The sequence below is a fragment of the Microtus oregoni genome, unplaced genomic scaffold, assembly GCF_018167655.1.
Source record: "Microtus oregoni isolate MIOR12 unplaced genomic scaffold, Mior012 000062F_ref0000492, whole genome shotgun sequence".
Taxonomy (NCBI): Eukaryota; Metazoa; Chordata; class Mammalia; order Rodentia; family Cricetidae; genus Microtus; species Microtus oregoni.
The window spans coordinates 250430-278205 of record NW_024543872.1 but is presented as its reverse complement, the minus strand read 5'-3'; the positions used below and the strand labels follow the sequence as shown (position 1 = coordinate 278205).

The following is a 27776-nucleotide window of genomic DNA, read 5'->3' as shown; positions in this document are numbered from 1 at the left end:
GATAACCTGTGTGTGTGTGTGTGTGTGTGTGTGTGTGTGTGTGTATGTGTGTGTGTGGTGTGTGTGTGAGTGTGGTGTGTGAGTGTGTGAAATCTTAGTGTTTTGCATTGTATTTGTTAATTCTGAGTTTCTCTTTTTTTCTCTCCTTTTGATCTGTGTGTGTGTGTTCATATGTGAATGTGTATGGACTCCAAAGTATGTGTACAGGCGTGTATGCAGAGCACTGTTATTGGCATCGGGCATCCTCTTACGGCTCTCCACTTTGTTTATTGAGGCGGGATCTCCATTGAATAGACTTGGCTAGCTTAGCCAGCTTGCCCCTGAAATCCCTGCCTTTCCCTCTGGAGTGCTAGGATTACAGGTGCCTGGCCACACCTGCCTGACTTTTACATGGGTCTTGGGGATCTGAACATTGATCCTGTTGCTTACATAGCAATAGCTTTATCTACTTAGCCATATCCCTAACTTTTTAGTTGACTTTTAAATGACAAAAATGTCTACTACTTGTCATATATGGCGTGCTAGTTTAAGATACATATACTTTGTAGAATGGCTAAGTCAAACTGTCTAAAGTATTATACTATACATACTTGATTTTAGTCATGAGAGCACTTAAAATCTACTCTCAGCAGTCGGCAGAAACACAGCTCATTATTGCTAACAATAGACATCATATTATACAATGGGCTCCTGAACATTCCCCTTCTTATTCCTGCCTTTCTGCTTTCTAAACTTATTGTTCCGATAAGCAGATCTAAAGCTCTGCGTGGTTGGAGAAGAAGGGGAGTTGATGAGCACTCAGGAGCATCCCACACTGCTCAGTTCACGATTGCTTTAACTGCTTGAACTAGGTTTGCAAGTGCATTTGGAACACAGGACACTATGTCACCAGATCCCGTGTACTTGTCTAGAAATTTCTTGTTCCCTTTTTTTGCCTTTTCAACAGTAGAAGTGAAAAAAATTGAAGGAAAGAAGGAACCAGGATTTAGTTGTGATTGCCATCCATTATCTGATTCAGGTATCATATAATGAATGCTATTTGTTAGCATACTACTGGTGCACATCTCTTCTCTGTAGTTATGATTTAGACCTTTAATTTTTTGAGATTATAATATAATTGTATTATTTCCCATTTTCTTTTTTCTCTCCAAACCCTCCCAAGTACCCAGCCTTGCTCTCTTTCCAATTCATGGCCTCCTTTTTCATTGATTGTTACATAGATACATACATACATTTTCTTAAATACATAAATAAAGCCCGCTCAGTGTGTATAATGTTGCTTGTGTGTATCTTTTCATGGTTGACCATTTGGTATGGGATAACCAGTTGGTGTGCTTTTCCCTGGGAAAGACTATTTCTCGCACTCTCTGTATCTCTCTGCTCCCTGTTGTTCTCCGTGGAGGGCTGAGACCTGCTGAGCTTCCCCTTGTACTTCTAGCATGTCTGTTGGTGTCATCCTGTTCAGCTCATGTTTAGGCAGCCATGTTGGTGAGTCTATGGTTATAGCTTCAGATACACCTAGGATACACAATCTCAGAGCAAACTCCCTGTTCCTCTGTCTCCAGGAATCCTTCTACCCCTCTTCTACTTTGGTCCCTGAACCTTAAGTGAGTAAGTTGTATATATGTTATCCTTGGGTACTGGAGGGTAAAGACAGAGTTCCGTGTCTCCCATGAACCTCACATTTTGGATTTCCTGGAATATTCATGTTTTAAATGTTCTCCTAATATGCCAGAAAACAGGCCTTGATTTTTGCTTCGGGGAACCTATTTACCATTGAATCTTTGTACTGAAGAGGTAACTTGCTGGTGGAATTTGTGAACATCTGTATTTATACTCTCCAACTTGTATCTGTTTTTTGTTTCTTGTATGGATTTTCTTGTCATTCCCCCCCCCACACACACACACAATAGATCTCATACTCCTTGATCCGTCGGAGCTGTTTCTTATTGCCAGGTTGAAGACCACTGAATGACTGGTCTCCAATTGTCAGTTCTTTGTGTCAACTCTAAGTCTCAATTTTTAAAACAGGGAAGAGTTGATAACTTAGACTTTGATTAGGGATCTGGGGGAGTTTAAGACCACTGGCTGTTCTTCCAGGGGACCTGGGTTCAATTCCCCGCACCCACATGTTAGCTCACAGCTGTCTGTAACCCCAGTTCCAGGGGACTTGACAATCCTCACACATACGTGCATGCAGAAAAACACCATTGCACATAAAGTAAAAATAATTTAAAAAGAATGTGTCTCTCCATACTGCCAGGACATATGATAGATGTCTGTGACCTTTAAGAACAGAGTATTTGTGTCTATTTTGGATGATGTGGGCATCTGCATTTTCATTTGCTTGTACAATTGAATTCATTGTTTTTATTCTAGGGTTATGGAAGAGAATCTCTAAAGACATTATCACACAACAGGGCTAGATGAGCTCTAAAGGGAGCCATAGGATTTGGGCTTATTAGCTTTAGTTAAGCATAGTTATATAAGAAAAAATAATTACTTTTTCTGTACTTGTTCTTAGCCAAAGGATAAGAAGCAATAAAGGAGACTGAAGGGTGTGTCTGAACTTAATGAGCTAGGAGACATTTATTTTATTTTTATTTATTTATTTACTTTTGAGGCAGGATTTCTCTGTGTAACCCTAGCTGTCCTGGAACAAACTATGAAGACCAGGCTGGCTTTGAACTCAAGAGATCCTCCTGCTTCTGCCTCCCAAGTGCTAGGATTAGAGATGTGCACAGTAAAATGCTCATCAGTTTGACTTAGCCGTTCTACAAAGTGTATACATCTTCAAGTATTACATCATACATGATAAGTACTATACTATTTTTGTCATTTGTATTTTGTCAAGATCTGCCTTTCTTCTAATATGGAACTATTGTGCAGAGTCAGGTGTACCTCCATTTTGAGTATTAATGTTATACCTGTTTGAATGTGGATGCCTGTGAATTGGAAAACCCCAGATGATCATAGAATTTCAAAACTTTGTAGTATCTTTGTGGTTATTTTACTGAAGGTTGTTTGACTGCCTTCATAGATTGGAAGTAGATAAAACAGGCAGCATTTAATGGCATACTGGAATGATGAAAAAGGTGGGTAACCCTCACCATCATTGATTATTTCCATGATAACAGGTCTCACCCATTACTGCATCTCAGTGTTTCTAACCTGTTGTCTCCTGTCTTAGTCCCCTTTGTGATACTGTAACCGTACTTGAGAGACTGGAAGCTGGGGATGTAGTTCAGTAGGTAGAGTACTTGAGTAGTCTGCTCAAGTTTCTGATCTCCCTAGCAACTACAACCACCACCACCCGAAGAGAAAGAGAGAGACTTGCTAATTTGTAAGGAATAACTTATGATTCTGAATGTTGGGAGTTCAAAATAAAGGGCTGCCATCTGGCAGAATCCTTCATGACTTAGAGCAACAGGTTAAGGGGTGAGTATGAGAGGGGCCACCCTTGCCTTTTTGTAAGAAACCCATGTCCTTGAATTTGAATACATACTTGACGAAGACTTACCTCTCATTGGGTCTCACTATTTAGCACTGTTGTCTTGGGGATGATTTGCTTTGTAGAGGACAGATTGAAGCCATAGCGTCTCTTTCTGAATTTCTCTAGGTAAACTGAACATCTCTTTTGTACCAGGTTCTGTGGGTATGTGCCTCATAAGTCAGGAGATTAGAAATAATGTTCCTGTGGGGAATCCAGATCAGAAATAAACGTTGAAACAAATCGGGGCAGGAAGTGATATAGAGTTAAGGCAGGAAAGTTAACAAGTGATAAAGAAGTGTGGTCTGACTTCTCTGAAGAGGCACATTTTGAGCAGAGTTCTCAGTTATTGAAAAATTAGTTGTGAATAGTTTGTAGAAGAATCTATCAAACTGAAAAGAGTAAGACATTCAAGGCTTTGGGATGAGAGGAGAGCATGCTTGATATGTTTCAGGGTTAGCCAGAGGCCAAAGTGGCTAGGAAGAATGAGTGACAGGAGAGGAAGCCATGGTTTATTAGAGGGCCCTTTAGGGCTTTGTAGGACTTTTGGATTTTATACTAGGCATGGTGGGAATCTTTGGGATGATTGAGAGTAAAGAAAAACTGTGAACTGGATTTATGTTTTAGGAGGGTTCCTCAGGCTGCTGTGTGGAAAATCGATGTTAGAGACCAGGGCAGAAGGGAGATGGAGTGGGAGGGAAGTGCTGTTGCCATAGTCCACACTCAGACCAGGGTTATAGGAAGAGTGGCCGGGCCACAGGTGCATAACTTAGTAGAAGCAAGGGTGTATGTAATTTAGCCTTTACCCTTCAGCTTGTGTTGAATGGACAAACAAATGCAGATTTTTCAACTCTATCTAAAAGATAAACTAAGCTGTCATTGATTTTTTTTCCCCCAAGAGTTCTTGACAGTGATTTTTCTCCTTTCTCCTCTCTTTTTCTTTTTTGAGACAGGGTCTTATTATGCCCCTTAAATTGGTCATAATTCATGGTCTTGCTGCCTTAACCTCCCAAGTTCTGGGATGGCAAGCATGTGGCACCATAGCCAGCTCACAGTGATGTAATCTTAGCATCAACCAGACATGGACCGCTCTAGAACTGCCTGGGCCAGCCTGCTTCTCTTGTTTATGGGGTCAGCCCTCAGCAACTAATATTTAGCAAGCAAGGCTAAAACTACCCTAGAAGAGACAGTGACTTAGAGAACCAGATTATGAAATGCCTACTTCACAAACTCGGATTATAAGCCTTCTATTTAGATGGTGTGCACGGCTACTTTCTCATTTTATTCACTGGCTCAGAGTTATTTCTTTATAATCACACAGCCAGCAAGTATCTCTCTCAAAACCAGTTATACATCTCTAGAGCTTTTATTCTTTCATCCATGCTTATTGATTCATTTTCCAAACAATCGTCTATTGAATGCCATGTAGGGTGTTACATAATAGGAATACTGACATAAGCAAGACCCCATGCTGACCTTGTAGGAAAAATCAGATAAAGAAAATCAAAAATTTTAATAAAGTATGATAAATTTTATAATAGAACTAAAACTGTGTTTGGTTTTATGTAAATTATTATTAAAATATAAACTAAAATACAGGTTTAATATTTGAAGTGGTAGAGGCCAGTGTTTCAGATTTAGGACTTTTGGATGTTGGAATATTTGAGTGTACATAAGGAAATATCTTGGGGTTGAAACCAAAATCTAAACACAGGATTTGTTTCTGTTTTATGTGTACCTTATACTCATAGCTGAAGGTAATTTTACATAGAATTTTTAGTGTATCTGCATTTTTACTGCATCCTATCACCTAAAAATAGATGTTCAAATTTTCTGCTGTGGCTTCATGTTGGTGCTCAAAAAAGGTTGGATTTTAAAAGGATGATAACAGATTTTAGATTGTTCAATTAAGAATGCTCAGCTGCCGAGCAGTGGTGGTACACAGCTTTAATTCCAGCACTGGGGGATGGAGGAGGCCAGAGGTAGTTAGATCTCTGAGTTCAAGGCCATCCTGGCCTACAGAGTTCCAGGACAGCCAAGTCTACACAGAGAAACCCTGTCTAGTAAAACAAAACAAAACAAAAACAATGGTCAACTTGTAACTATTTCTCCCAGTGCTAGCTACCTGAGCATGCATTAGTTCTTTGTTATCCTATTTTAGAAAAGAGATGAATTAAAATAGCATGGCAAGGCAGTACATTTATTACTTACTATCGATAGACTTAAAACCCCACGGGGTGTCTTCTGAAGTCTGGAAGAGGTCTTGGGAAGCTTTTGAGTTCCAGCTTTTCAGATGTCCTTCTCATCTGTCCACATTGGTCACATTTCTTTTAGGATAGCGTAGGCATTACTTCTGCCCCTGCATTTGAGAGTACGCCTGATAATGTGAAAGGAATGTGTGTGGGAGGAAAGAATTTGGTCCCAAGAATTGCTAAGTGTAATCAGACCTATGTTGGGATGTAGGCTGCGATAAGGTTAGAAATGAACACACTGTCACATTGAGAGAGGAAGGGAAGACTGCCATGGACTTCTGAATCAAGGGTAAACAATGCTTTTCTTGAGAGTTTTTCCTGCTTAAGTAACTTATTTCTTTTTGAAATATGTGTTTGAGTGAGTGAGAAAGTGCACCTGTCAAAAGATTAACCAGCTGAGAACCATTGTCAGCATTAATTTTTTCTTCAATAAATGACTCTCTGAAGCTATTTAGCAGTCTGTAATCTAGGGTACAGAGCTGCTGACCTATGATGGATAATGCTGGATTTGTTTGTAAGCTTTGACTCAAATTGTCTACTTAATTTCTCCAGGTTAGAGCTACAGGATTAGGAGACAGGGTGGTTATGTGTTTTGAATAAGAATGAATAAGGAAATTGAGCAAAATAATTGTAAAGTATTAACACTTTACCATCTTGGTAGAGTAAATTAGAAGCTAGCAAAATGGTAGTCACTCACATGTCATTATCAAATGTTAAGATAATTAGGTGTTTGTACATAATTCTTTCCAAAGTGTGTCTAATGCTATTATGGAATGATGTAACTTAACTTCCTTTGACCATTGTAGGCTTCCATGCACAGGGAATGCACTCCCAAGATCATTTGACTTACATCACACTGACTTTTGCTTTTAGTAAATGGTTAAAAATAATATAATCCAGGAAGGAGAAAGCTACTTGATTTGACAATAGCAAAATATTGACAATTTAAGCTAGGCAATTGTGGTTCATTCCTTTAATCCCAAACTTGGGAGGCAGAGGCACTCAGATCTCTGTTCGAGGACAGTCAGGGCAACACAGAGAAACCTTGTCTTGAGTAAGTTAAACTGAAAAGCAGGCATCACTTGTAGCTGTCTGTTCTAATGGCCAGGTCTAATCGTGGTACAGCTATGGTTTCCTATTTCTAGGTTGCAAATGAGCTGTAAAGTAGTTACAAAACAGAAGTTACGCTTATATGGTTTATGCACATATTTACTGTTTTTAACAGTAACTTGAAAATTATGAACAAAGACTTGTCAATGTTAAAAGCATAGTTTTTAAATTTTATTTCATAGTTAATAAGAAAGTTGTAGTAAAGCGGCCCCTTTCTCTCTATGAAGACAAGCCTAAATTAGAAGTCGTTTCACTGATCCTTTTAACCAGAGACTGGTAACTCATCAAGTCGGTTCAAAGCTAAGAAGTAGCCAGAGTATGCTGAAGTTTATTTCTTGTTCATGCTCGTGTCACTAGAAAAGAGTTGCTCAGAGATGTGGCAGGAGGAGAGAAAGATGAGAACACTCTGCTGATGCTGGAAAATGCAGATTTGAGAATCTTCCCATGCCTGGCAGAAATAAAATTTTTGAGACAAGGGTTAAATAAATCCCTTTGGTTTTTAGGTTTTTCTCTCATTTTGGTATTTTGCCTGAGCAGTTTTGCTTCAATCTCTTTTTCCTAAATAACTCAGGTGTAGGAGCTGCTCGGTCTGGAAACCTTACATTTATGGTGGGAGGAGTTGAAGATGAATTTGCTGCTGCCCAAGAGTTGCTGGCGTGCATGGGCTCCAATGTGATGTACTGTGGTGCTGTTGGAACTGGGCAGGTAATGTTGTCGCATGATTGACATGACTCAATGTAAAATGTTTTTCTGACCACATTCTTACACCTTTTCCCCCTTGGCTCATGCTGTGGATTCCCTGCTTAGATTTAAGTTCAATTGGGATGAGCTGGTTTTTCATCATTGTTGGTAGGCTTGGGCAGATGTCAGTTCGATGAGGAAGAAGTAACCTGTGCACCTTAATCTTCTTGAAAAGCAAGCATTTCCTTTAGAAATAGATGACTGGTAGCACTAAACTCTGAACTCATGCTCATATTCCATTCTTCCTTGCAATGCTTTGCCCAGTCACTAAAGCTCAGGGCTTTCACGTTAGGACTCCTTGTTGAGTTTAAACTCACCATTCTGTAATCTGTGTTGAGTTTTACCTTTGTTGATCATCTTGCTCATTCCACACATTACTGGGTGTAGCCTTCCATTATCTTGAACCAAGTTTGCTGCTCAGAGGGCCAGTAGATCCCTACTTCTACCATGTCAGAGTTTAACTTTCTGCCCCACTTGGCAGTCTTAACTATCAAATATCTCCATGTTCCCTAAGTCATATATATGAGTAATGTTCTTATAACCCCAGGCTAATTTTATTCTTATAATCCCAGGCTCATCCCATGCTTCTGTGTACCTAGTCCTTTTATATACTTAGCATTTACCTTGATACCCTTCTTTTTCTTGCCTATTTACATCCTGTCCTGACCTTCAGAGAGATGATTTCTGGTTCCTTGTCCTCCATGACCCTGTTTTCAGTGATGAGATAACTAGTACTGAACTCAGAGACTGAATTGTCCCTGCCCTACTCCTAACACACACACGTTCGCTCCATTCCTCCTGAACCCTGCTGTCTCCTCCATGGACTTCACCGTTTAGTGTTCTTGTGTGCTCATCTGTCCCTGTACATATAGCATATCGTTCCCATTTCCCAATTAAAATGTAAATCGATCCCTTTGAGAGCAATGGTGTCATGTGGATCAGTCGTCCTTAGTGTTGAGGCCACAGTAGGAGTGTCATTTTTTTTTTTTAACCGAGTGGAAGAGACACCCAGGTTCTGTTGAGGCCAGTGGGTTAGGCTCAGAGGGAGATACACTGAATCACATTTCCTTACCCATTTAGAGAGAATCCACCACTGAATGTTTGTTTGTTTGTTTCAAGAGAGAACCTTATGGAATCAGGTAAAAAGAAGTCTTTTAGAAATTATAACTTGAAAATAAAGATACTTAATATGCACTCTATTTTCAGGCTGCAAAGATCTGCAACAACATGCTGTTGGCTATAAGTATGATCGGAACCGCTGAAGCTATGAATCTTGGAATCAGGTTTGTGGAAGAGAACATTTTCATATACTAACAGTTTTCATTGTCTTCCCTCTTTGATTTTGGATGTTAAAAGATGATGTTCATGAGAGATAAATGAGTTAGTTCAGGAGCACATTGAAAGTGCTTCATTATTGAATTTTAATAGACTTTGCTTATTGGACAAGCAATAGGACCCTAGGGAATGTCAACACTCTTTGCCACAGCCATAAAATATATTACACTCTACACTGAAGTTATATTATGCTTTTTATATGGAAGCCTCATATTTTCTATTATACTGAAATGCAAAAACTATAAAATTCAAACATATTTTGGAAATGTTAGGACAAATTTGAATGAAACATGTTTTTAATGTGTAGTGAATTCAAGTGTTTTGCCGTGTTACTAGTTTTATATACTTGTTTTAAATGTATTTCTCAGAATCTGCACTAGCAGGGTTCTTGGTGGTCTGTTGTCAGAATAACCAGGCTTCCGTTCCTAAAGGTACGATTCACATACGAAGCTTTCATTTTAACTTGCTTGGTTACTCTACTTTAGGATGGATCTTTAAAATACAGTGTTCACTAATTATTTATTCAAATTGAGTCAGAAATTCTCTTTTTCTTTTCAGTGATAATTCTCTAGAATGCTTAAGGTTAATGTCTTAATTTTAGCCTTTAATCTTTTGGTTTGGGAATGCTTTATATGATTAATCGACTAATTAATATTTTTAATGTTCTGTATTTCATGAATATAATAAATACACATTTTTTTTTTATTTTAGAGAACGTCTTTAATGTGTGCAGGCCACTTTTTCCATAGCTTTTCTTTATATCCCCGGGCTGCTTATCAGATAGATACAGCACAAAGTAGAGGAGTGACTTGGACCACAGCTCTTGATAAAAGCAATAAAAAGAGCCAAAGTGCTTGAGATATTTTTTAAAACATGGTAATGGATTCACATTTCCTCTTAATTACCATATCAAGATGCTGTTGTTTTATTGAATTGCCCGTCTCAGATGTTAAACTATCTTGACCTATTAAGTTGTCATGTTGTAATTGAGATAAAAGAGGAATTTGCTTTGCATCAGCGCTAATTGGTTTATCAATATCCCATACCATTTACATTTTAGAACCATGTCTATAAGATGGTAAGGCATGTCTGTACAAAGCCTTAATAAAACCGTTGTGTGTGGGAGCCCTTTAGAGCGTCATATCTGTGCTATGGCCAGTTTCAGGCTATGGAAAAACTTGTTACTGGCATATTTATTTTCACATCTGTTCTCTAGACCAGTTTCATAGAAGAGGAAAACAAAACTTTCTGGATTTTGAAATGCTTATAAAGTTAATTGTTGCTAACAACATAATTAATATCCATCCATTTATATGTATGATTTTATTCTTATTTTTCTGGAAATAAGGGACTAAACTATAAAAAGTAAAAGTCTGGGTAAACCTAGGTTCTCCTAGATTCCTGACGTGCCCCTTTCTCACAAGTTTGCTTCTACTCCTCACTGAGCATCCGTGGCTCAGGATACTCCTTAGGCATTGTGTCTTCTGGCATTTCTTGAATACTTTTCTGTCGAAACTGTGATTATTTCTCTTCTGAAGCAAACCCTTGGATTGGATGTGGTGGCACGTGCCTTTATTTAATCCCAAACCTTGGAAGGCAGAGGTGGGCAGATCTCTCTGTGTCTTTGAGACCAGCTTGCTCTATAGAGTGAGTTCCAGGCCAGCCAGAGTTACATGATGAGATCCTGTCTCCAAATAAGTAAACAAACAAACAAATGAATAAAATAAATAAAATATGAAGCTTTGAGGACAGAAAGATGGCTTAACAGGTAAAACGAGAGCACCCGCTGCCAGGCCTGACACTCTGAGCTTGATCCCCAGGATCCACATGGTGGGAGGTAAGCACTGACTCCTGCAGGTTGTCCTCTGAGCACATACATGCCATGACAAGTGAGTGCACACACATGCGCATGCGCGCACACACAGACACACACACACACACAAATGTAATTTAAAAAATCAAAGTGAAACTTACATCTAGGTTAAGTCCTTGTGGAAATTCTCCAGATGCCAGTTAATAAAGAACAGCAGGAATATCCACTGACCAAAATGTATGATGAAGGGAAAGCCCTTGGCTACTGCACTGGGTTGGTTCTCAAGAAAAACATTGAAAGTGGCATAAATCCACATAGGGACATGAATAACAGAAAAATGGTTTATCTTATTTTGGCCATGACCCAGTGTGGTAAAATGATATTTGAGAATAGGAAGCATTTCTATGGTTCCATGGTATAATAGAACCTAGCACTCCTGACTCTGAAAAATGTGAAACTTTTAAATGTTTAGTTTTATCAAAACTCTAAATATATACAGATGTGTATGTGTGTGTGTGTGTGTATTATATGAGAGGAGAGAGACCTATACATATAAACAAAATGTGCATAAGAAGTCAAAAAACAAGGCAGAAACTTGATTGTTTTATTTAACTATTAAAATAATATATAATTTTCTAATGTTTTAGATTGTACTAAGTTATTTCCCACATTGCCTAACAAGAGTCTGTCTTAGTGTTCTGACAGCCTGGGATGAGAGCTTCTGCTGTTGTCTGTCTTTGTGGTTTACAGACACGGTTTAAAGTGACAGGATTGTTCTCTAATAGAGTATAGAGAGCGGCCACGATTTATTGCGCTTTGCAAGGTGAAAGGGAAAATTGGCATCGGCAAGTATAAATTCCCAAGTAGTAAATTCCCATGGAGTAGTACAGCATCAGAGTGGTGCAGCTGCATTTATATTCTGATCACTCACAAGTAGAATTTTCTAGAGTATTAATGTCAACATTTACAGATTGAGTCGCCTGTTCCAGTGACATGATCATTTCTGATTAATTTCATTCTCATAAGTCAGTGTTTTCGTTTTTTTCTGTAATATGGTTTCTCTTTAATAGAAGAATAAAACCATACAGGTTAAAATTGACCCTTTGCTCTTTTACAGTGAGCCTTTTTAGATGTTAGTGAAATTTTAAAATTTTGTTAAAAAAATAAAGTGCAAAAAATATTGGTGCATAATAGACTTTGAGAGTCCTTTTTATTAGATCTTTTTCTTTTCTAGCTAGATTCCTAGTTAAGACTTCGAAGTCATTCTGTAGCATGAGAGAGGTTTGTGATCACACACAAACAACATTGTTAATGTACATTTTGTTGTTTCATTTTTAATTGTGCTCCACTGAGAACTGATTCTTAAGAAACACTGGTGATGTAACAAGTGATTTGCTGGTCAATCAAGCCCACTCCCCTCCTGTTGTTTTGCATCATAAACACTGCTGCTTCTGGTGCGTTTGAAAGCTCTTCACAAAGGGAGCTTTTCCCACAGGTACACTTTCAGTTTCCTGATTATTGCACCTCAGTTTTGCCTTTTCTTTTATGTGAGGATTAAAGCTTTTATTTTTTACTTTTATTTACTATTTTGATTTTCAAGAGAGGGTTTCTCTGTATAGCCCTGTGTATTCTGGAATGAACGTTGCAGACCAGGCTGGCCTCAAACTCAGAGATCCACCTGTCTCAGCCTCCCGAGTGCTGAGATTAAAGGCATGTGCGACCACTGCCTGGTAAAACTCTTATTTTTATATCCTAATCAATGGAACAATTGCAGGAGGTTAATAATCAAAGTGTTGATAGGATTTCTTAACTGATAAAGTGCCACACATTGATTGACTGGCACATGTCACCACTTGACACAGCGAGTTTCAGGCTGATTAGAGTCTGTCTAACTTGCATCCAGCTATATACAGATGTCTGCCTTTCTCATTTTAAAGTGATAATGCTGCTACCAACCCCCCAGTGGGTTATTGAGATGGCTGATAAATTTTTTAACATTTTTTGGGGGGATGGATTTATTTATTTATTTATTTGAGACAGTTGCTTTGGAACTAGCTCTTGTAGACCAGCACAGCCTTGTACTCACAGAGACCCGCCTGCCTCTGCATCTTGAGTGCTGAGATTAAAGGCGTGTGCCACCACCGCCCAACTTCTGTTAGCTTTTTAAAAGAAGTTCCTGGCACACAGTACTTAATGATATCCAAGGTTAGGATTTGACTCGTATTTGGACAGTTTTCCTTCATAACCTTTCTTACGAGCTGCGTGCGTGCGTGTGTGTGTGTGCGTGTGTGTGTGTGTGTGTGTGTTTTATGGAGCTGGAGAGATGCCTCAGCAGTTAAGAGCGCTGACTGCTCTTCCACAGGTCCTGGGTTCAATTCTCAGCACCCACATGGCAGCTCACAACTGTCTGTAACTCCGGTTCCAGAGGACCTGACCCCCTCACACAGACATACATTCAATGGCAGAATACCAAGGCACATAAAATTAAAATAAATAATTTTTAGAAAAGAAAACATAGCAGTCACTCAGAGTGAAGACTTGACTAAGTGGAGAGGAGAGGCGGGAGGGAATGAGAGAGAGGATGGGCGGTGGCCGCATGGCGCTTGGGTGTGGATACCCTTTCCCCTGGCTCTGGTAGGCAGGGTACAGCCTGTGCTTCTTTGTTGTCTCATTGGCTCCTGCCTGGAACTGACACATGGCAGGTCTGAGTATGTGTGAGTGAGTTAGTGATTAGTTGATTAAAATGAGCACGGTTTTAGATGTTTTCTTTCCAGATCTGTTTCTGTTATAGCAGCCCCCAGTTATTCTTACCGAATACCAGTGTAGGAGATACTTAAAAGGTAGAACGTGAACAAACTTTTGGCCTCTAAGATTTTGGTCATGGTGAAGGCAAAGAATTTTTATACTTTTTCCTTTTTTTAAAGTTGATCATGCATTGGTTTTACTTCCAAAAGTTCATTTAATGTTCTTGTGTTTTAGAGGTGAGTGGGTTTGACATCGTGACGTTTATTTGAGTTGCATTATATATGCAGTCAGAGCAATGAATTCATTCTGTTTATATCAGAGAACATGCCAGCAATTGTAAAGCCACAAGCATGCATGCACACACTCTCGAACCACCTCCAGTGGCAAGTTATTATGGGGACTGACAGACTGTCATCCTTTTGATGGCTTGAGCTGTATATCTCCTGAGCAGCGATGGGGCTCTTATGCAGAAGTATCATATGTTCCCAGCCAATTTACAGGGAAGCAGCAATAACATTTTATCATGGTTGAGAGCCCAGTAGCTGCTTCCTATTAAACTTGCCCTTTCAGATACCTGTCTTGGATTAATTTGTTGATTTCAAATGGAAACTCAGTCTTCTCCAGTGAAGCATGACGTTCTAGGGTAGACTCTCTGAATGACAATTACTGTGTATTCTAGCTGGTTTCAGACCATTACAAGCCTTAGGCACAGTGGAAGACAGAGGACTTCAGTAACTGATTTTAATATCCTGTCTAATTCTAGCTGTCAGTTCTGTACGTGCCAGCTGAAGAAGCCTCAGAAAAAGGAAATGCAAAACACTCCTCACTTGCTCTTTTTAATGATACACTTTGCTGCAGAGTGGGGGCAGGGAGGGAGCAGGAGGCTGCTGAAGGGAGTCTGCCCGACAGGCAGCATCAGGTTTGGAAAGTGAGCGGAGAAACAGCTCCCACCTGATTTTGTATGTGTGCATGTACCCTTTCGATGCCTCTAGATAGTGGCATGTTCCTAAGCCAGTGCCAGTGTTTTCCCTGGCTTGTTCTATTCAGGGGAAGCAGAGGGTGTTCCAAAGTTAGGGAAATAGGCTTAACTCGCCATTTGAACAAATGCTGCAGAGTGTGGACCTCCTTTGCAGTCAAGAGTCTTGTGAAGTTCTAGCCAGCATAACCCAGAAGGTTCTAAAGAAGGAAGTCCACTGCTTTAGATGTGTTGGCATCTTGGAATCTAAGACAATAGGATGCACCTAAAATGTTTGGAAATGTGCTGTCTTTATGGGTGTATGTTTTGCCTAGAGAATCCATTTGTGGTTACAGCAGTTAGCTAATGTCTAATCTGTGATTTTTCTTTTCACAATTATTCCTTAAGAATGCTGTCTTGTCTTCTCACTTTGTGTCTCACTGTCATACTGATAGCTTGATTTTATTTACACTGGGAAGAAAGTGTCTGTTGCAAGTACACACACAGCAAACTTGGGTCTTTTTCTTCCCCTTGGCATTTTAACTGACTAATGTGGCTGAGGTTGGCCTGGAAATTGCTACGTAGCCCAGGCTGGCCTTGAACTCCTGATCTTCCTGCTTCTGCCTCCCACTTGCTAAGATTAGGTATACACTACCATGCTCTGCCAAACTCAGGTCTTTTCAAAAGACTGAAACTGTTGTGCTTCTGTCTGTTGTTGGACAGAATGTGTAATAGCTGATTTGGAATCTTTATGTTTGATAGAATCCTTAATAAAAGACCCATCATCATAACATGGGCCAGCTTACAAACTCAACCTGTGTGGCACTTAGTGTGCTGTTTATTACCACCACCTCGGAAGCCTGATCGCATCTTGTATCACACTGGTTCTGTGTGACTCCTGGCTCTTAGCTCTCTTCCCTGCTTTAGCATCAGTAAAAATGCCTTGCTGTTTGGGTATTCAGATTTTGCAGCAAACAGACTATACAGTAATCAATTTAAGCATGCTGAGGTGCAGTTTGTTTATCATTTATCTAAGTGTTTCTTTTCAATTTTTTTTCTAGAAGAGATTGATTTTAAGACAAAGTAGAAAGCTTTATGACAGTTGTTTTATAATGGTCCTTTGTAGGAAAGAAGCCAATAAATGGCTGAGTAGGAAGTTTTATTTGAAACTTGATTCGGTGATACTTAACAAACTGAGCTTCCCAAACTGTGTGAAAGTCCTTAGGCTCGAGCTGATGAGCGTTTGCTGCTCTTCCTAGGGTTGCACCGAGCAGCCGTTTATGCCATCAGCCCAGTGAGAGAACAAATGATGTTTCCGCTCGGGCAAGCTTTGTTTTATCAGGATCAGTAACCTTATCAGCAGGTGACCCAGAACTCTAACGCGTGTCTCTGAATAGATAGCATATGTCACACTCTGGGCAGACTTGCTTCATAAGCAAGATTATCTAATGAAGGCTTAATAAATAAGGAAAAGTGTGCAGCAGGAAATACTGTCTCTTGTAATGATAACTGTTCCTAAGCACATTTTACAGCTCATCATTCATCTCTTAAAAACCAAAGGAATAAACATACATGTAAGTGCTTCCACCCAGACGCCTGTGGCTTTCCAGAGTTGTCGATATTTCTTTCTGACATACATCACTTATATGTGATATAGAATTTAGACTATCAGACTGGTTGAAAGTTCATAAGTCTTTCAACTTATGAAACAGTATTGTCTGGAAGGCAACAGAACCTGCAAGTGTGAGAAGCTGCGCACACTGTGATGAGGTGATGCATTCCTCCTCTTTAGAGGAGATGCGCAGGTTCTCTCAGGAGTGACCTTATTAATCGGTAGCTCTTTTGTTGTTGTTTTTTTTGGGGGGGGGGGATTTATTTTGTTTTGTTTTTGAGACAGGGTTTTTCTGTGTAGTCCTGGCTGTCCTGCAACTCACTCTGTAGACCAGGCTGGCCTCAAACTCACAGAGATCCTCCTGCCTCTGCCTGCTGAGTGTTGGGATTAAAGGTGTGCGCCACCACCTGGCTTTAATCAGCAGCTCTTAATAGCACGTAACTGAAGATAGCTTCTTCACTTGGTTTTGAGTTTTATGGATGATGTTTTGTTGGTTTTCTTTATTTTTACTGGGGGCTTGAAAGAGAGGTCTCTCTATGTCATCCTGGTACTCACTGTGTAGACCAGGCTGGCCTTGAACTCATAGAGATCTGCCTGCTTCTCTCTTCAGAGTGCTGGGATTAAAGGTGTAAGCCACCACTCCTGGCCTTTATTTTGGGGTTTTTTTGAGGTGGGCTGCTACTCTGTAGCCTAGGTTGTTCTGTCACTTTATATCCCAAGCTGGCGCCCACTTGCAGTGACTCTTCTGCCCCCCAGTTCTGTGTGGTCTTTAGATTTATAGTGATAAACAAATAGGTGGAATGCCTTTACTTGTTAGTAAGTCGGGTGTGACTTGTACATTCTGATATTTAATGTTTTCCCTTAACCTTTGAAAGGTCAGGGCTTGACCCAAAATTGTTGGCTAAAATCCTGAATATGAGCTCGGGACGATGTTGGTCCAGTGACACTTACAATCCTGTACCTGGGGTGATGGATGGAGTCCCCTCATCTAATAACTACCAAGGTGGATTTGGAACAACACTCATGGCTAAGGTATGTTAAATGCAAAGACTAACTGAGGGGGAGAAAAGCAGTATTGAATAGTCTAATCCCTACCATCACACACAGAGGCACACACACCCCCTTTCAACAAAATACGCACCCATCCTAGAAGGCAAAATTGTTATAACAGTGAGTCAGTTTCCCATGAAAATTAGTGTAAATTTGGCTTTGATTAAAAAAAGAAAAAACTTACCTTGTTCATTTTATTTCTGGGCCAGGATGGACTAAGATTTTTCTCTGGAGCTTGGGTTTGTTTATAATGTAAGCTAGTGAAATTTTGTCCTTCGTTATAAACTTGCATTAACTTACTGACTCCTTAGAGGGGAGTAGTGGGATTCCCTGGTTGTTAATGCACTTGTGTTAAAGTATGCATGGGTTTCAAGCGCATCTTTCTGCTTTAAGTGTACATAGGGATTTATGTGCAAATTGCTCATTTAAAAGGCAACTCACTGCCCTCATTTCATTTGTCATCTCAACTATAAAAATCACTTAAGCCGTCAGATTTTTCCTGCCTCTCATAGCGCTTCCTTCAACCCCATTCAATTGTGGTAACACATTCACCCAAATGCTGTGCTTGTTCTGCTCTCGTGAATTCCCCAGGACACATGTCCATTCTTCTTCCTCAGTGTGTCTTGAATTCATTCAGATTCCTTTTCTCCCTCCACCAAAACTGTGGCAGTGTCTCATCTGCATCCACCCCCAGATGTCCCCACTGATCCTTCTGATCGTCTCCATATTGCTTTCCGCATGATATCGGAGTAGGCTAGAATGTAAAGCCCAAGTGTGTCACTTCTGGTACTGCCTTTAATAGCCCGCAGCTCCTTGTAGGTTAATATCTCTTTCTTCAGTTAGTCTAACAAGGCCTTGATGATGTGGCCTTTGCTTCCCTTCCCTGTTCTGCTCCTCTCTGTGCTTTAGCTGTGCTGAACGCACTGTTCTTTTTCCCTTGCTCCTGACCTTTCCACTGACTATTCTCTGTTAGGCTTGTTCTCCCCGCCACTGTTCCCTCAACCCCAGATGCATTTTTACCTAACTAGCACCTATCTTTTAGGTGCTTAACCATCTGTTTGTTCTGGAAGGTTTTACCCAGGATCTGGACTCTACCTCCTGGGCTCCCATTCTGGTACTGTTTCTCCCAAAGAATCCTAGTCCCTCTTCATTGTCGGTCTCCAGACTAAGTCTGTGTAGGCTGCAGCTGTTCATCCTCAGCACTCTGCCTGCGGATAGAATTCTATTTGAGACTGTCTCCATGTGTTTCCCGTCATGCTAGAAAGCACTTCTTATGGCAGTCATGTAGACCTCTACAGATTTGATAACCTCTCTCTCTCTGTTTAGTTTTCTGAGGCAGGATTTCTCTGTAGCCCTGGTTGTCACTCTGTAGACCAGACTGGCCTTAAACTCAGAGATCCACCTGCTTCTGTCTCCTGAATGCTGGGATTAAGGGTATGTGCCAGCACAACCTGGCTTGAAGAAATCATCTTTACGTAATCCTGCCTGCACAGTATTTCTATCTAAAGACACAGTGAATGGATTTCCTGAAGGACAGGAGTGTGGATATTTAGAAGTCAAGATTTCTGTTGGTAGCACTTTTCCAGCTATGTGAAAGCACTTAATAAAATAATACAGAGTAGAGCGTGGCCCAGTGGCAGCATGCATGCCTACCATTGTATGAAGCACTTGGTTTGATCCTCAGCATCAAAAGAGAGAAAACATACACACACTCATACACTTAATGCATGTAAGATTTTTTTTTTTCCAGATTCTATTCTTCCTCCTCCTTGCCTCCTCTTAGCAGCAAGCAGCCTGGTTTTAAACTGTGTCTCAGCATGCTTTCTCCTGCCTGTTTGATTTAGGATCTGGGATTAGCTCAAGACTCTGCCACAAGCACCAAGAGCCCAATTCTTCTAGGAAGTCTGGCCCACCAGATATACAGGATGATGTGTGCCAAGGGCTACTCAAAGAAAGACTTCTCGTCTGTGTTCCAGTATCTGCGGGAGGAGGAGACCTTCTGATGTGCCCTCTGTACATGGACACTTGAGAACCAGACTCTGTCCTGAGCCTCCTTCTAGCTCATTCTAAGTGATGGGTTTAATCAAAGATCATCTGTCTGCTTTGATTGTCTACATTACAGTAATCCGTGGGATTTCTCACCCAGTTTTAAATGATGCTGCTTTTTTCTGTTTAGCAAACATACCTGATGGTTTCCGCTAACTAGCTCGGTTGACCTTTTTTAAAAGTTTGATCTCTGAGCACCTTCAGCAAAATTGAACACTGATCAGGATATTTTGTTTACTTCACTTTGCAATTAAAACCAGATAGAGCCCATGGTAAAAAGGAAAGAAATTGGTTGCAAAGACAAATTAGAGGGAAGTTTTTCCTGTTAACCAGATGGGTTTATTCCTTCATTCCGGGTTGCTGACTATCTGGGATTGACGGGTAAGACAGTTTGTTGACAGTGTCTTCCTGTTTGAATTGTTACAGTGTCTGTGTGCCCCTCCTGTTACAACTTCCCACGCTCAACCCACTTGCTTCTGTATTTCTGCTTCCTGTATATTCTTACTACATATTTTTGACTCCAGAAGAATTACATCTTTAGACTGTTTCAGAGCCAATGATGATATTTCCTTTAGATAATTATTACATTATTCTAACTATAGTCATATTATTTTGAATTTAAATAAATTTCTATGCTGATAACATTTTCTTGGAGCTTTTTATTCTGTCTCTACCTTCTTTTTTTTTTTTTTTTACAAGTTAATGTAGGAAAGGGGAAAAGAACAAAGGAAGAGGGGAGGTCAAAAGGTACAGAACTTAAAGTTGGCCATTGAGAGGCCAGCCTCTAGCTGACCTTCTGAAGACTTTGACAGATATGTGCTTGGATGTTTCTAGGTTGTAAGTGATACAGAATTCAGCATCAAATGTAACTTACCCCAGTGTGGAGTGCAGTCCTTAAGAAACATCATCGTGATAAATCTAGACACCGAGTTGGTAGAGATATTATTGTGTTTATCATTTTTCTGGCCCTATTGAAAGTGCTAAAGATACACTAATAAATGAGACCAAGTCCTTGCCCTTAGAGATTCTAGCATTTTCTTGGGAGCTGGTGTGACAAAGGGTAACATGTCAGATCATGAGATCTATGAAGAAGTTGACGAGGGGTGTGTCAGAGGTACTTGTTAGCATAAGCATTCTCTTGGATGATACACTGATACAGATAAAAAGTAAAAGCTAGGGAGCAAGCCCCAAGGATATTTGAAGAAAGCATAGGAAATAAAGTATGTTGCCCCTAGGGGACAGCGAGGAATACAGACAGGAAGGCTCTAAGTGAATTGGTCCAGAAGAGGGCCTGTGGCAGGACATGGACTTTCCTTCTGAGTGAGATGATGGTGTATCAGTTTGCTTTTGCTGGGTAACAAACCACCCCAATATTTAGTGCCTTAATACAATAAAGTTAACCATTTTTCAAGATTGTCTAGTGTGACTTTTTCCTCTGCCTGGGGCTTACCCAAATGGGGCTGAAGGGTCACTCAGCTGGGACATTTGAAATGATAGTGGCTTCTCTCAAAGAAGACCCTCATTCTTCAGGAAGCTGGCTTGAACCTTTTCACCTGGTAACAGAAGTGTTCCCTGAAGCAACGGAGAACCAGACCACGAACAGGCATTTTTTCAGTCATCTGACAGGTTGGCAGAAGACCAGAGTCTCCTTGGGAAGGGAGCACGTGACCATGTGGATACAAAGAAGGGCATCATGGTAGCCATTTGGCAAACGGCTTTCATAAAGGTGAGTCTGTGAAGGATTTTATTCATAGGAGTGACATGACCTGACCTCTCTTAAAGGGTTCATGGTGGATGCTGCATGGGGAATAGGTTGCAGACCATGGGTATGGGGTATGAAGTGTAAGGGAGCCAGTTAGGAGACAGTTGTGATAATGCAGACAATTGATGGTGGAAGATGGGCTGGGTTGTGACAGTGAGGTCAGAGACAAGGAACATAGAGATGGAGTCACTGACAAGAGGGTGGGGTCAAAGCATCAAGGGCGACTGAAATTAATAACTTTGAGAAGTGGAAGGACGGAATTGTGTCTTCGGGAAAGGGGGTCTGACAAAAGTTGGATGTTTAGGAGGAAAAAGGTAGCTCGTTTGAGGTGCTTAGTGATGTCAGAAAAGAATGAAAGGTGTCAAGACTGAGCCCTGTGTGGGTGGGAAGGTGAGGCTGGAGGACGAGGAAAGCAGGGAGAAAGGTGGGAACGGGATCCTGCAAGCCAAGGGCAGGGGGTTTTTAAGGGAGTGAGGGTTGCCTGTCAAAACCTGCTCATAACTTGAGTGAGCAGGGAGTAGAAATGAGTCGTTGGGATTTGGCAAGAGGTCACTGGTGGCTTTGAAAAGTCTTAGAGTTCAAGGTGATAATGAAGGAGGGAGAGGAGAGGAATTGGAGGTGAGGAGGCGAGACAGGATGGGTCCTGGCAGAGAATGTGGAATGGGAAGTTTATTCAGTGGCAAGATGGGACGGCTAGACATATTTCTAAGATTGCAAATATGGATGGGAGTGGGGAAGTGATGGTAGGAGAGGGGACACTCACTCAGTGGCTCTTGAGAGTTGGGAGGAGAGTGTCCGTGTGCCAGTGGTCCTCCATGGAGCTGAGAATGGAATTTTACTTACGTGGTTTTCAACGTGAATGATAAGTGTTAATCAAGGATACCCTTTACTGGCCTCTAGCATGACCCTGGGAACAGCTCCTCCTACCGTCAGTCTCGTCTGTGAAGGGCTTGCACCTGCTCGATTAGAAATAAAGGAATAGGAGTTAAGAACCATAGCAAGAGTGGCTATGTGCTTCCGGAAACTCCAGCCCTGCTGCTGGGACGTCAGCAGGAACCCACACTTGGAGAGATAGTTCTTGGAAGTCCCTCTGAAGTTACACTACGAGTCATCACCTTGTTGGCTGTTCTGGTCTCCGTGCTCCCCAGATGGAAAAGTGTGCAGGGAACAGCCTCGTGGCCGTGCCCCTGGCAGCATCATTCACGGTGGCAGAAAGGGAGACATTTCTCTCCATTGAGGAGAAAAGGAGCAGGGGCCTGGAAGTTGCATGAAAATTGTTTTTGAGGTAAGAGTTGTCCGTTTAAGAAGCTGCTGAGAAGTGGTGTGATACAGGAGCTGGATATTAACCATTTGGATTTGGCAAATTAGAAGTCATTAGTGACATTTTGAAGAATCTTGGGACTGCACGTAACACGCACCCTGTATGGTCTCCGCATAAGGAGAGATGTTCATCAAAGGAGCAAAGTGCGGAAACCAACCTCGAGAGTGGGCCCCCGGAAAGGCTAGATGCAAAGAAAGGGCCACGTGATCTGTGCTGCCAAGTATATGTGATGTCAGGAAAGCAAATCCGTAGAGATGGATGGGTGGTAGATTAGTGATTGCCAAGGACTGAGGAGAAGGGAACTGGGGAGTTAACTGCTAATATAGTGGTGTGTGTGTGTGTGTGTGTGTGTGTGTGTGTGTGTGTGTGTGTAAGAAGGCAGATCTCTTTCTCTTGATAATTAGTTCTCAAGTGGAAAACACACACCCATTCTCTTAAGATTATAAGGTAATATCTGGAGATATTTTTGGTTGTCATGTTCCTAGAATTTAGTGGAGAGAGGCCAAGGAAGCTGCTAAGCATCCCGCAACACAGGACAGTACCTAAGAATTAGCTTACCCAAGATGTCCATAATGCAAACTTCAGAGAACCTTGCTCTAGGGGGCCGCAGGGTCTCAGACCACACACCAACGCCTAGAATCCCCACCTCTCCTGACAGACCTGGTTCTCCTGCGCCTTGTTCCATCCAGATCTCTGAGCATCTCATCCCTCTCCATCCGTTCTGATTCTAAATCCCCAGTGCTTGTCACAGACTCAGAGCCACCGCCACAGTCCTGGCTTAGAACACTTCCATCCTTGACTGAAGTCCCTTGGGTCCAACTGTCCCTTTCTCTGCGGCCACTGGAAGCCACTAATTTGAGAGTCCCAGCTGCTTCTTGCCCGCTGGTCTAGTTTTTCCTCAGTTTCTTCTTCACACTGCTTTGCAAGAGGTCCTTCCAAGATGGCGGTCTAATGCAGCTTGCCTACTTCAACTCCTTTAGCTTGGGATACTGCCGGAGAACTCCTAAGTGGTGTTCAAGCCCGTCGGTGCCCTGGCTTCCATGTAACTCCACCAGCACCGCTTCCCCAGATTTAGGAATTTGCCATTTCCCAAATCTTCCATGTTCCTCACATTCTAATCAGAAGTCAGTGCCTTTGCAGAAGCTCTTCTCCCCCACCTTGCCTGCCCAGTACCCCTCCTTCCCCTCCTGGGTAACCAGCTCAGGTGTTGTTAAATAGCTTTCCACAGCTACCTCAGATAGTCATTTCCCCATCAGGAGAGCTACTTGTTTAATTATGGCTGCTGCCTTGCTCTCATTCACACTAGGATGGGAGCTCTTTGAAGAAGCAGAATGCGTCCTGTCAGCTTTGAGCATCACTTTAGCACTTGGCATCATGAGGAGTTGAGGTGAGGGTTTGCGTATATGCGAGCAGAGACTGGGCATTGCGCGTATGTTGAGCGAACCACTAACTGTACAGTTTTCCTTAAAGACTTTTGCTTCGTGTTAAATTTATCTTATTTTATATTTGTTTTGTTTTTTTTTCTATGTATATAGCCTTGGCTGTCCTGGAACTAGCTGTGTAGACCAGGCTGGCCTTGAATTCACAGAGATCCACCTGCCTCTGCCTCCCGAATGCTGGGATTAAAAGAATGCACCATCACTGCCTATAGTGATATTTTATTTATGTTTTATTAAATAAAGATTGTCTGAATATCAGAAGGGAAAAGCTAAGCCACTAGAGGTCAGGCAGTGGTGGCACATACCTTTAATCCCAGGATTTGGGAGACAGAGGCAGACGGATTCTCTGTGAGTTCAAGGCCACCCTGGGCTACACAAGCTCAAAGCAGAAACAAACCCAGGTGGTAGTGCCTTATACCTTTAATCCCAGCACTAGAGGGAATATAAAATGGGAGGGAGAGAGGCTCTGGCTGCTTAGTCTGTTTACTCTGCTTAAGCCTGTGTAGTCTGCTTAGTCTGCAGTTGCCCAACCTTGGCAGAGGTAGGACTAGTGGCTTGGTTGCTTCCCTTTTCTGCTTTTCAAGTTGAACCCTAATTTCTTTTTTCTTTTTTTATAATTTATTTTATTTTTAAAGAGAAAACAAGCTATCTTTTTTTCATTTTACATACCAATCCCAGTTCCTATTCCCTCCCCTCTTCCCATTTCCTCTGCATTCCCCACCCCACCCCACCCCAAGCCCTGTCCACTCATCAGAGAGGGTAAGGCACATTGCTTTGGGGAAGGTCCAAGGCCCTCCCTTATATCTAGGCTGAGAAAGGTATCCATCCAAAGAGAATAGGTTCCCAAAGATCCAGTACAAACAGTAGGGATAAATCCGGTGCCACTGCCAGTGGCCCCACTGTCTGCTGCAGTCTTACAACTGTCACCCACATTCAGAGGGACTAATTTGGACCCATGCTGGTTCTTTACCTGTCCAGCTGGAGTTGGTGAGCTCCCATTAGCTCAGGTAAGCTGTTTCAGTGGTATCCCCATCATGGATTTTACCTCTTTGCTCATATTCTCACGCCTCCTACTCCTCAGCTGGTCTTTGGGAGCTCAGCCCAGTGCTCTGCTGCAGGTCTCTGCCTCTGTTTCCAACAGTTGCTGGATGAAGGTTCTATGATAACATTTAAGATGTTCATTAGTCTGACTACAGGGCAAGGCCATTTCGAGCACTCTTTCCTCTGTTGCTTAGGATCTTAGCTAGAACCCTAAATTCTATTGCTAGGTTTTTACTATGTGTGCCGCAACTGCCTGGGTCCACATTTATTTTATTAATGATTACACCTCCTAGCACGCAACTTCCAAATAAAAAATCTTACAGAATTTGGATCTCTCACAGAGTTTTTCTTTTTCATCCAAAGTTTGTAAACCTTTGACTTTTATAAAAACCGGATCAAGTTTTTACAGTGAAAGATAGGCATTTCTGGTAGCCAGTCCCTCCTACGTGCGCTTTAACCATTGATCTGTGCACAGGTAATCTCATGCTAGCAGAGGCTCGCTCACTAAGGGACTCTACAGCATTGTGTCTGAGACACCCTGTCCTATGGATCTAACACCGTAGAATCCGACATAGAGGAGTCCCGATTGGAATGGCTGCCCTGCAGACAAGCTGCCTCTCTGGCTGCTCTCACTGTGTGCGTGTTGCCTTCACTCACTTCCTAAGCGGTCAGAAGTGTGTAGGATCTGTCCACGCTGAGCAAGGAGAGGTGAACACGGATAAAGTTGCTGGATTCAGGCTACTGTCAGAAGGCTGCCTGTGCTCGGGAAAATGGCCACGGGTACCGCCCGCCTCAGCTGCAGAAACTGCACCCGGGAGCATTCTCAAATGGCTAGCCAGTGGGGAGTCATCAGCCTGAGTAGGGTTTTTAGCCATCTTTCAGTTCAATTGAAGAAGGAGCTTAAGGACATCATAGGGATTTGTAACATTCCATGCAAGGTGTCAGACCCATAAACTAGCTTGTCTGTCGTACTGGACGCACGTGGAATTGTCTCTTGTTGGCAGCAGACAGATGGAAGATGACCTTTTAGTATGTAATTGTATTCATCATTTAATAATTCAAGAGTACCTCAAAAGGAAAACAGACTTCTTCGGACTGGAATTAGATTTCTTCAAAACGTTCAGAGGAAACCAGAACAAAACAGAAGCCCTTTGCAGCCAGCCTGTAGGGGATACAAGAGCCATCCCCGGACCAGAGGACCAGAGACTTGAAGTCTGGTCCGAGGTCACAAGGTCACGACTGAGCCCTGTAGGTTGGGAATCTCGTTCTCGCTTTTCCCAGGGAAGTACTGTGCCGCTCACAAAGGTTTGCTTTAGCTTTTAATTTCTGAGTCCTCTTACTTGAGAATTCAAGAAAACATGAGGCGTGTTTCTTGACAGTTCTTGGCCTCTCTCTTGTTACCTATTATTTATGGCTCATATAGCCATCTCATTTATTAGAAGTTTTTTTATAGCCAGGAATAGATTCCCAGATCAATAGATTTTTATTAATGATACTCTGTCATGCCTGGTACAGAGGTGGCAGGAGAACTCATCTAGAAGGGGCCACTTGAATAAACCTGACAGAGCTAAGCTCCGAGCTGTGCTCTCTCTGCTCTGTGAAGTAATGACATTGGCAGAGGGAAGGCTATGGAAACCTTCCTCACAGCCAGGCTCATAAAACCAAAGGGCAGGTCTGGGGCCAGTTTCTCAGCCTTGGCTGTATATGCAAATCCTGTGACTTTTTGAGTATAGCGTTTTATCTTCAAAAGGACAAAATTTGGCATTTGCCATGGTTATTAAAAATGATAAATGCCTAAAATACTTTAGCATTTGGGTTGTTGGAGGTTTAGAACAAATATTGTTTCAGTCCGAAGCGGTATTTCAGAGCAGAGAACTTCAAATTAAAATTGTCAAGTCGGAAAATTAAAAATCTTTCACTAGTTTCCGTTTAATCAGATGAAATGGGACATAATTGTTGCTCCTTGTTAAAAAAAAAAAGACTAGTCTGGCTTTGGGGAAGTGGAAGACTTCCCTAACTTCATTAGCAATAGCCGCATGCCCTGGAAGAGTTAATGTCCATCTTCGTGGTGCCTGCCGCCCGCATGCCTCTTAAACTTCACTGCAGCCCACCGAGGGATAGAATTTGAAGCATCCTTGGGTCATTTTAGACTATTTGACTATCTAGAAATTTCCCCTTAGAGTTCCAATCTCGGAGATGCTAAGAGCAAATGGACCCTTTCATCTTGTGTCCCCCTCGCTCTGTCTTCTCCTAATGACCCTAACCCTGACCCCAGGCCTGCTCTCCATAAGTGCCAAACATGATTCATTCTCCTTGCTTGGTTTAGTTTAGTTCCTTTAATGAACCGAGATGACCAGGGAGACCCGGCGGCTTATTTGCGCTAACGAAAGCACGTTCTGCTGAGTTCACTCCTAATGCATTTTATTTGGGCTTTGATTTTTACCTGGCATTGACCTGTCTCTGAGATGAAATGTCCGTGTTTTAGACAAAGCCATGGGAACAACTCAGGTAAACAGGAGAGAGGCGACTCAGGTGGAATAAAGGGGAGAGCCCCTGCTGGGTGAGGGGACACTGACCACTGTGGGCTGCGGGGCTGCACTGGCCTGACAGGCTCACCTTTCCAGTCATCCTCCTCTCGTGGTTTCTAGGAATCCTCTCATCTCTAGGCTGATGGCTGCTGTTTGTGCCTTGAGGTCTGGATGTCTTATCCCTTCTACTTCAGAAGCATGAGTTCAAATCCTGTCTGGAGGAGGCAGAAATGCTTGCTTTGTTTGTTTATTTATTTATTTATAACCTTTATAATTTGAACTCAGTCTGGCTTTTCCCCCCACGTTGTGAAGATGGCACTGGGGCCATCAAGGACACTTAGAGAGTGATAAGCAGTAAGAGACCAACATTGATGGTGAGTTTGCCCTCCCCAGGGTGGGATCTGCCACTTTCAGCCCCGTTCACTTTGGATTGCGATGAGTCTGTCCGTGGGGTCTGAAGAATGTGTCTCTATCCTCATGAATTTATGCCTGCTTCCCTGTCAAAAGAGAAGGCATGAAGAAGTGATGGCTCCCGA

The 27776-nt window shown here is 41.9% G+C and overlaps 1 protein-coding gene across 2 annotated transcripts in view; it reads left to right on the top strand.

Moving 5' to 3' along the window:
- Nucleotides 1–19793, top strand: part of Hibadh (3-hydroxyisobutyrate dehydrogenase) — a 101034-nt gene extending 81241 nt beyond the window's left edge. For both annotated transcript variants that reach the window (XM_041640345.1, XM_041640346.1), the window contains exons 5-8: nt 7424–7557; nt 8800–8876; nt 16929–17085; nt 18948–19793. In XM_041640345.1, coding sequence (XP_041496279.1) covers nt 7424–7557; nt 8800–8876; nt 16929–17085; nt 18948–19106 — 527 coding nt within the window. In that variant the 3' untranslated portion in view covers nt 19107–19793. The remainder of the gene's footprint in view (nt 1–7423; nt 7558–8799; nt 8877–16928; nt 17086–18947) is intronic.
- Nucleotides 19794–27776: the final 7983 nt, after the last annotated feature.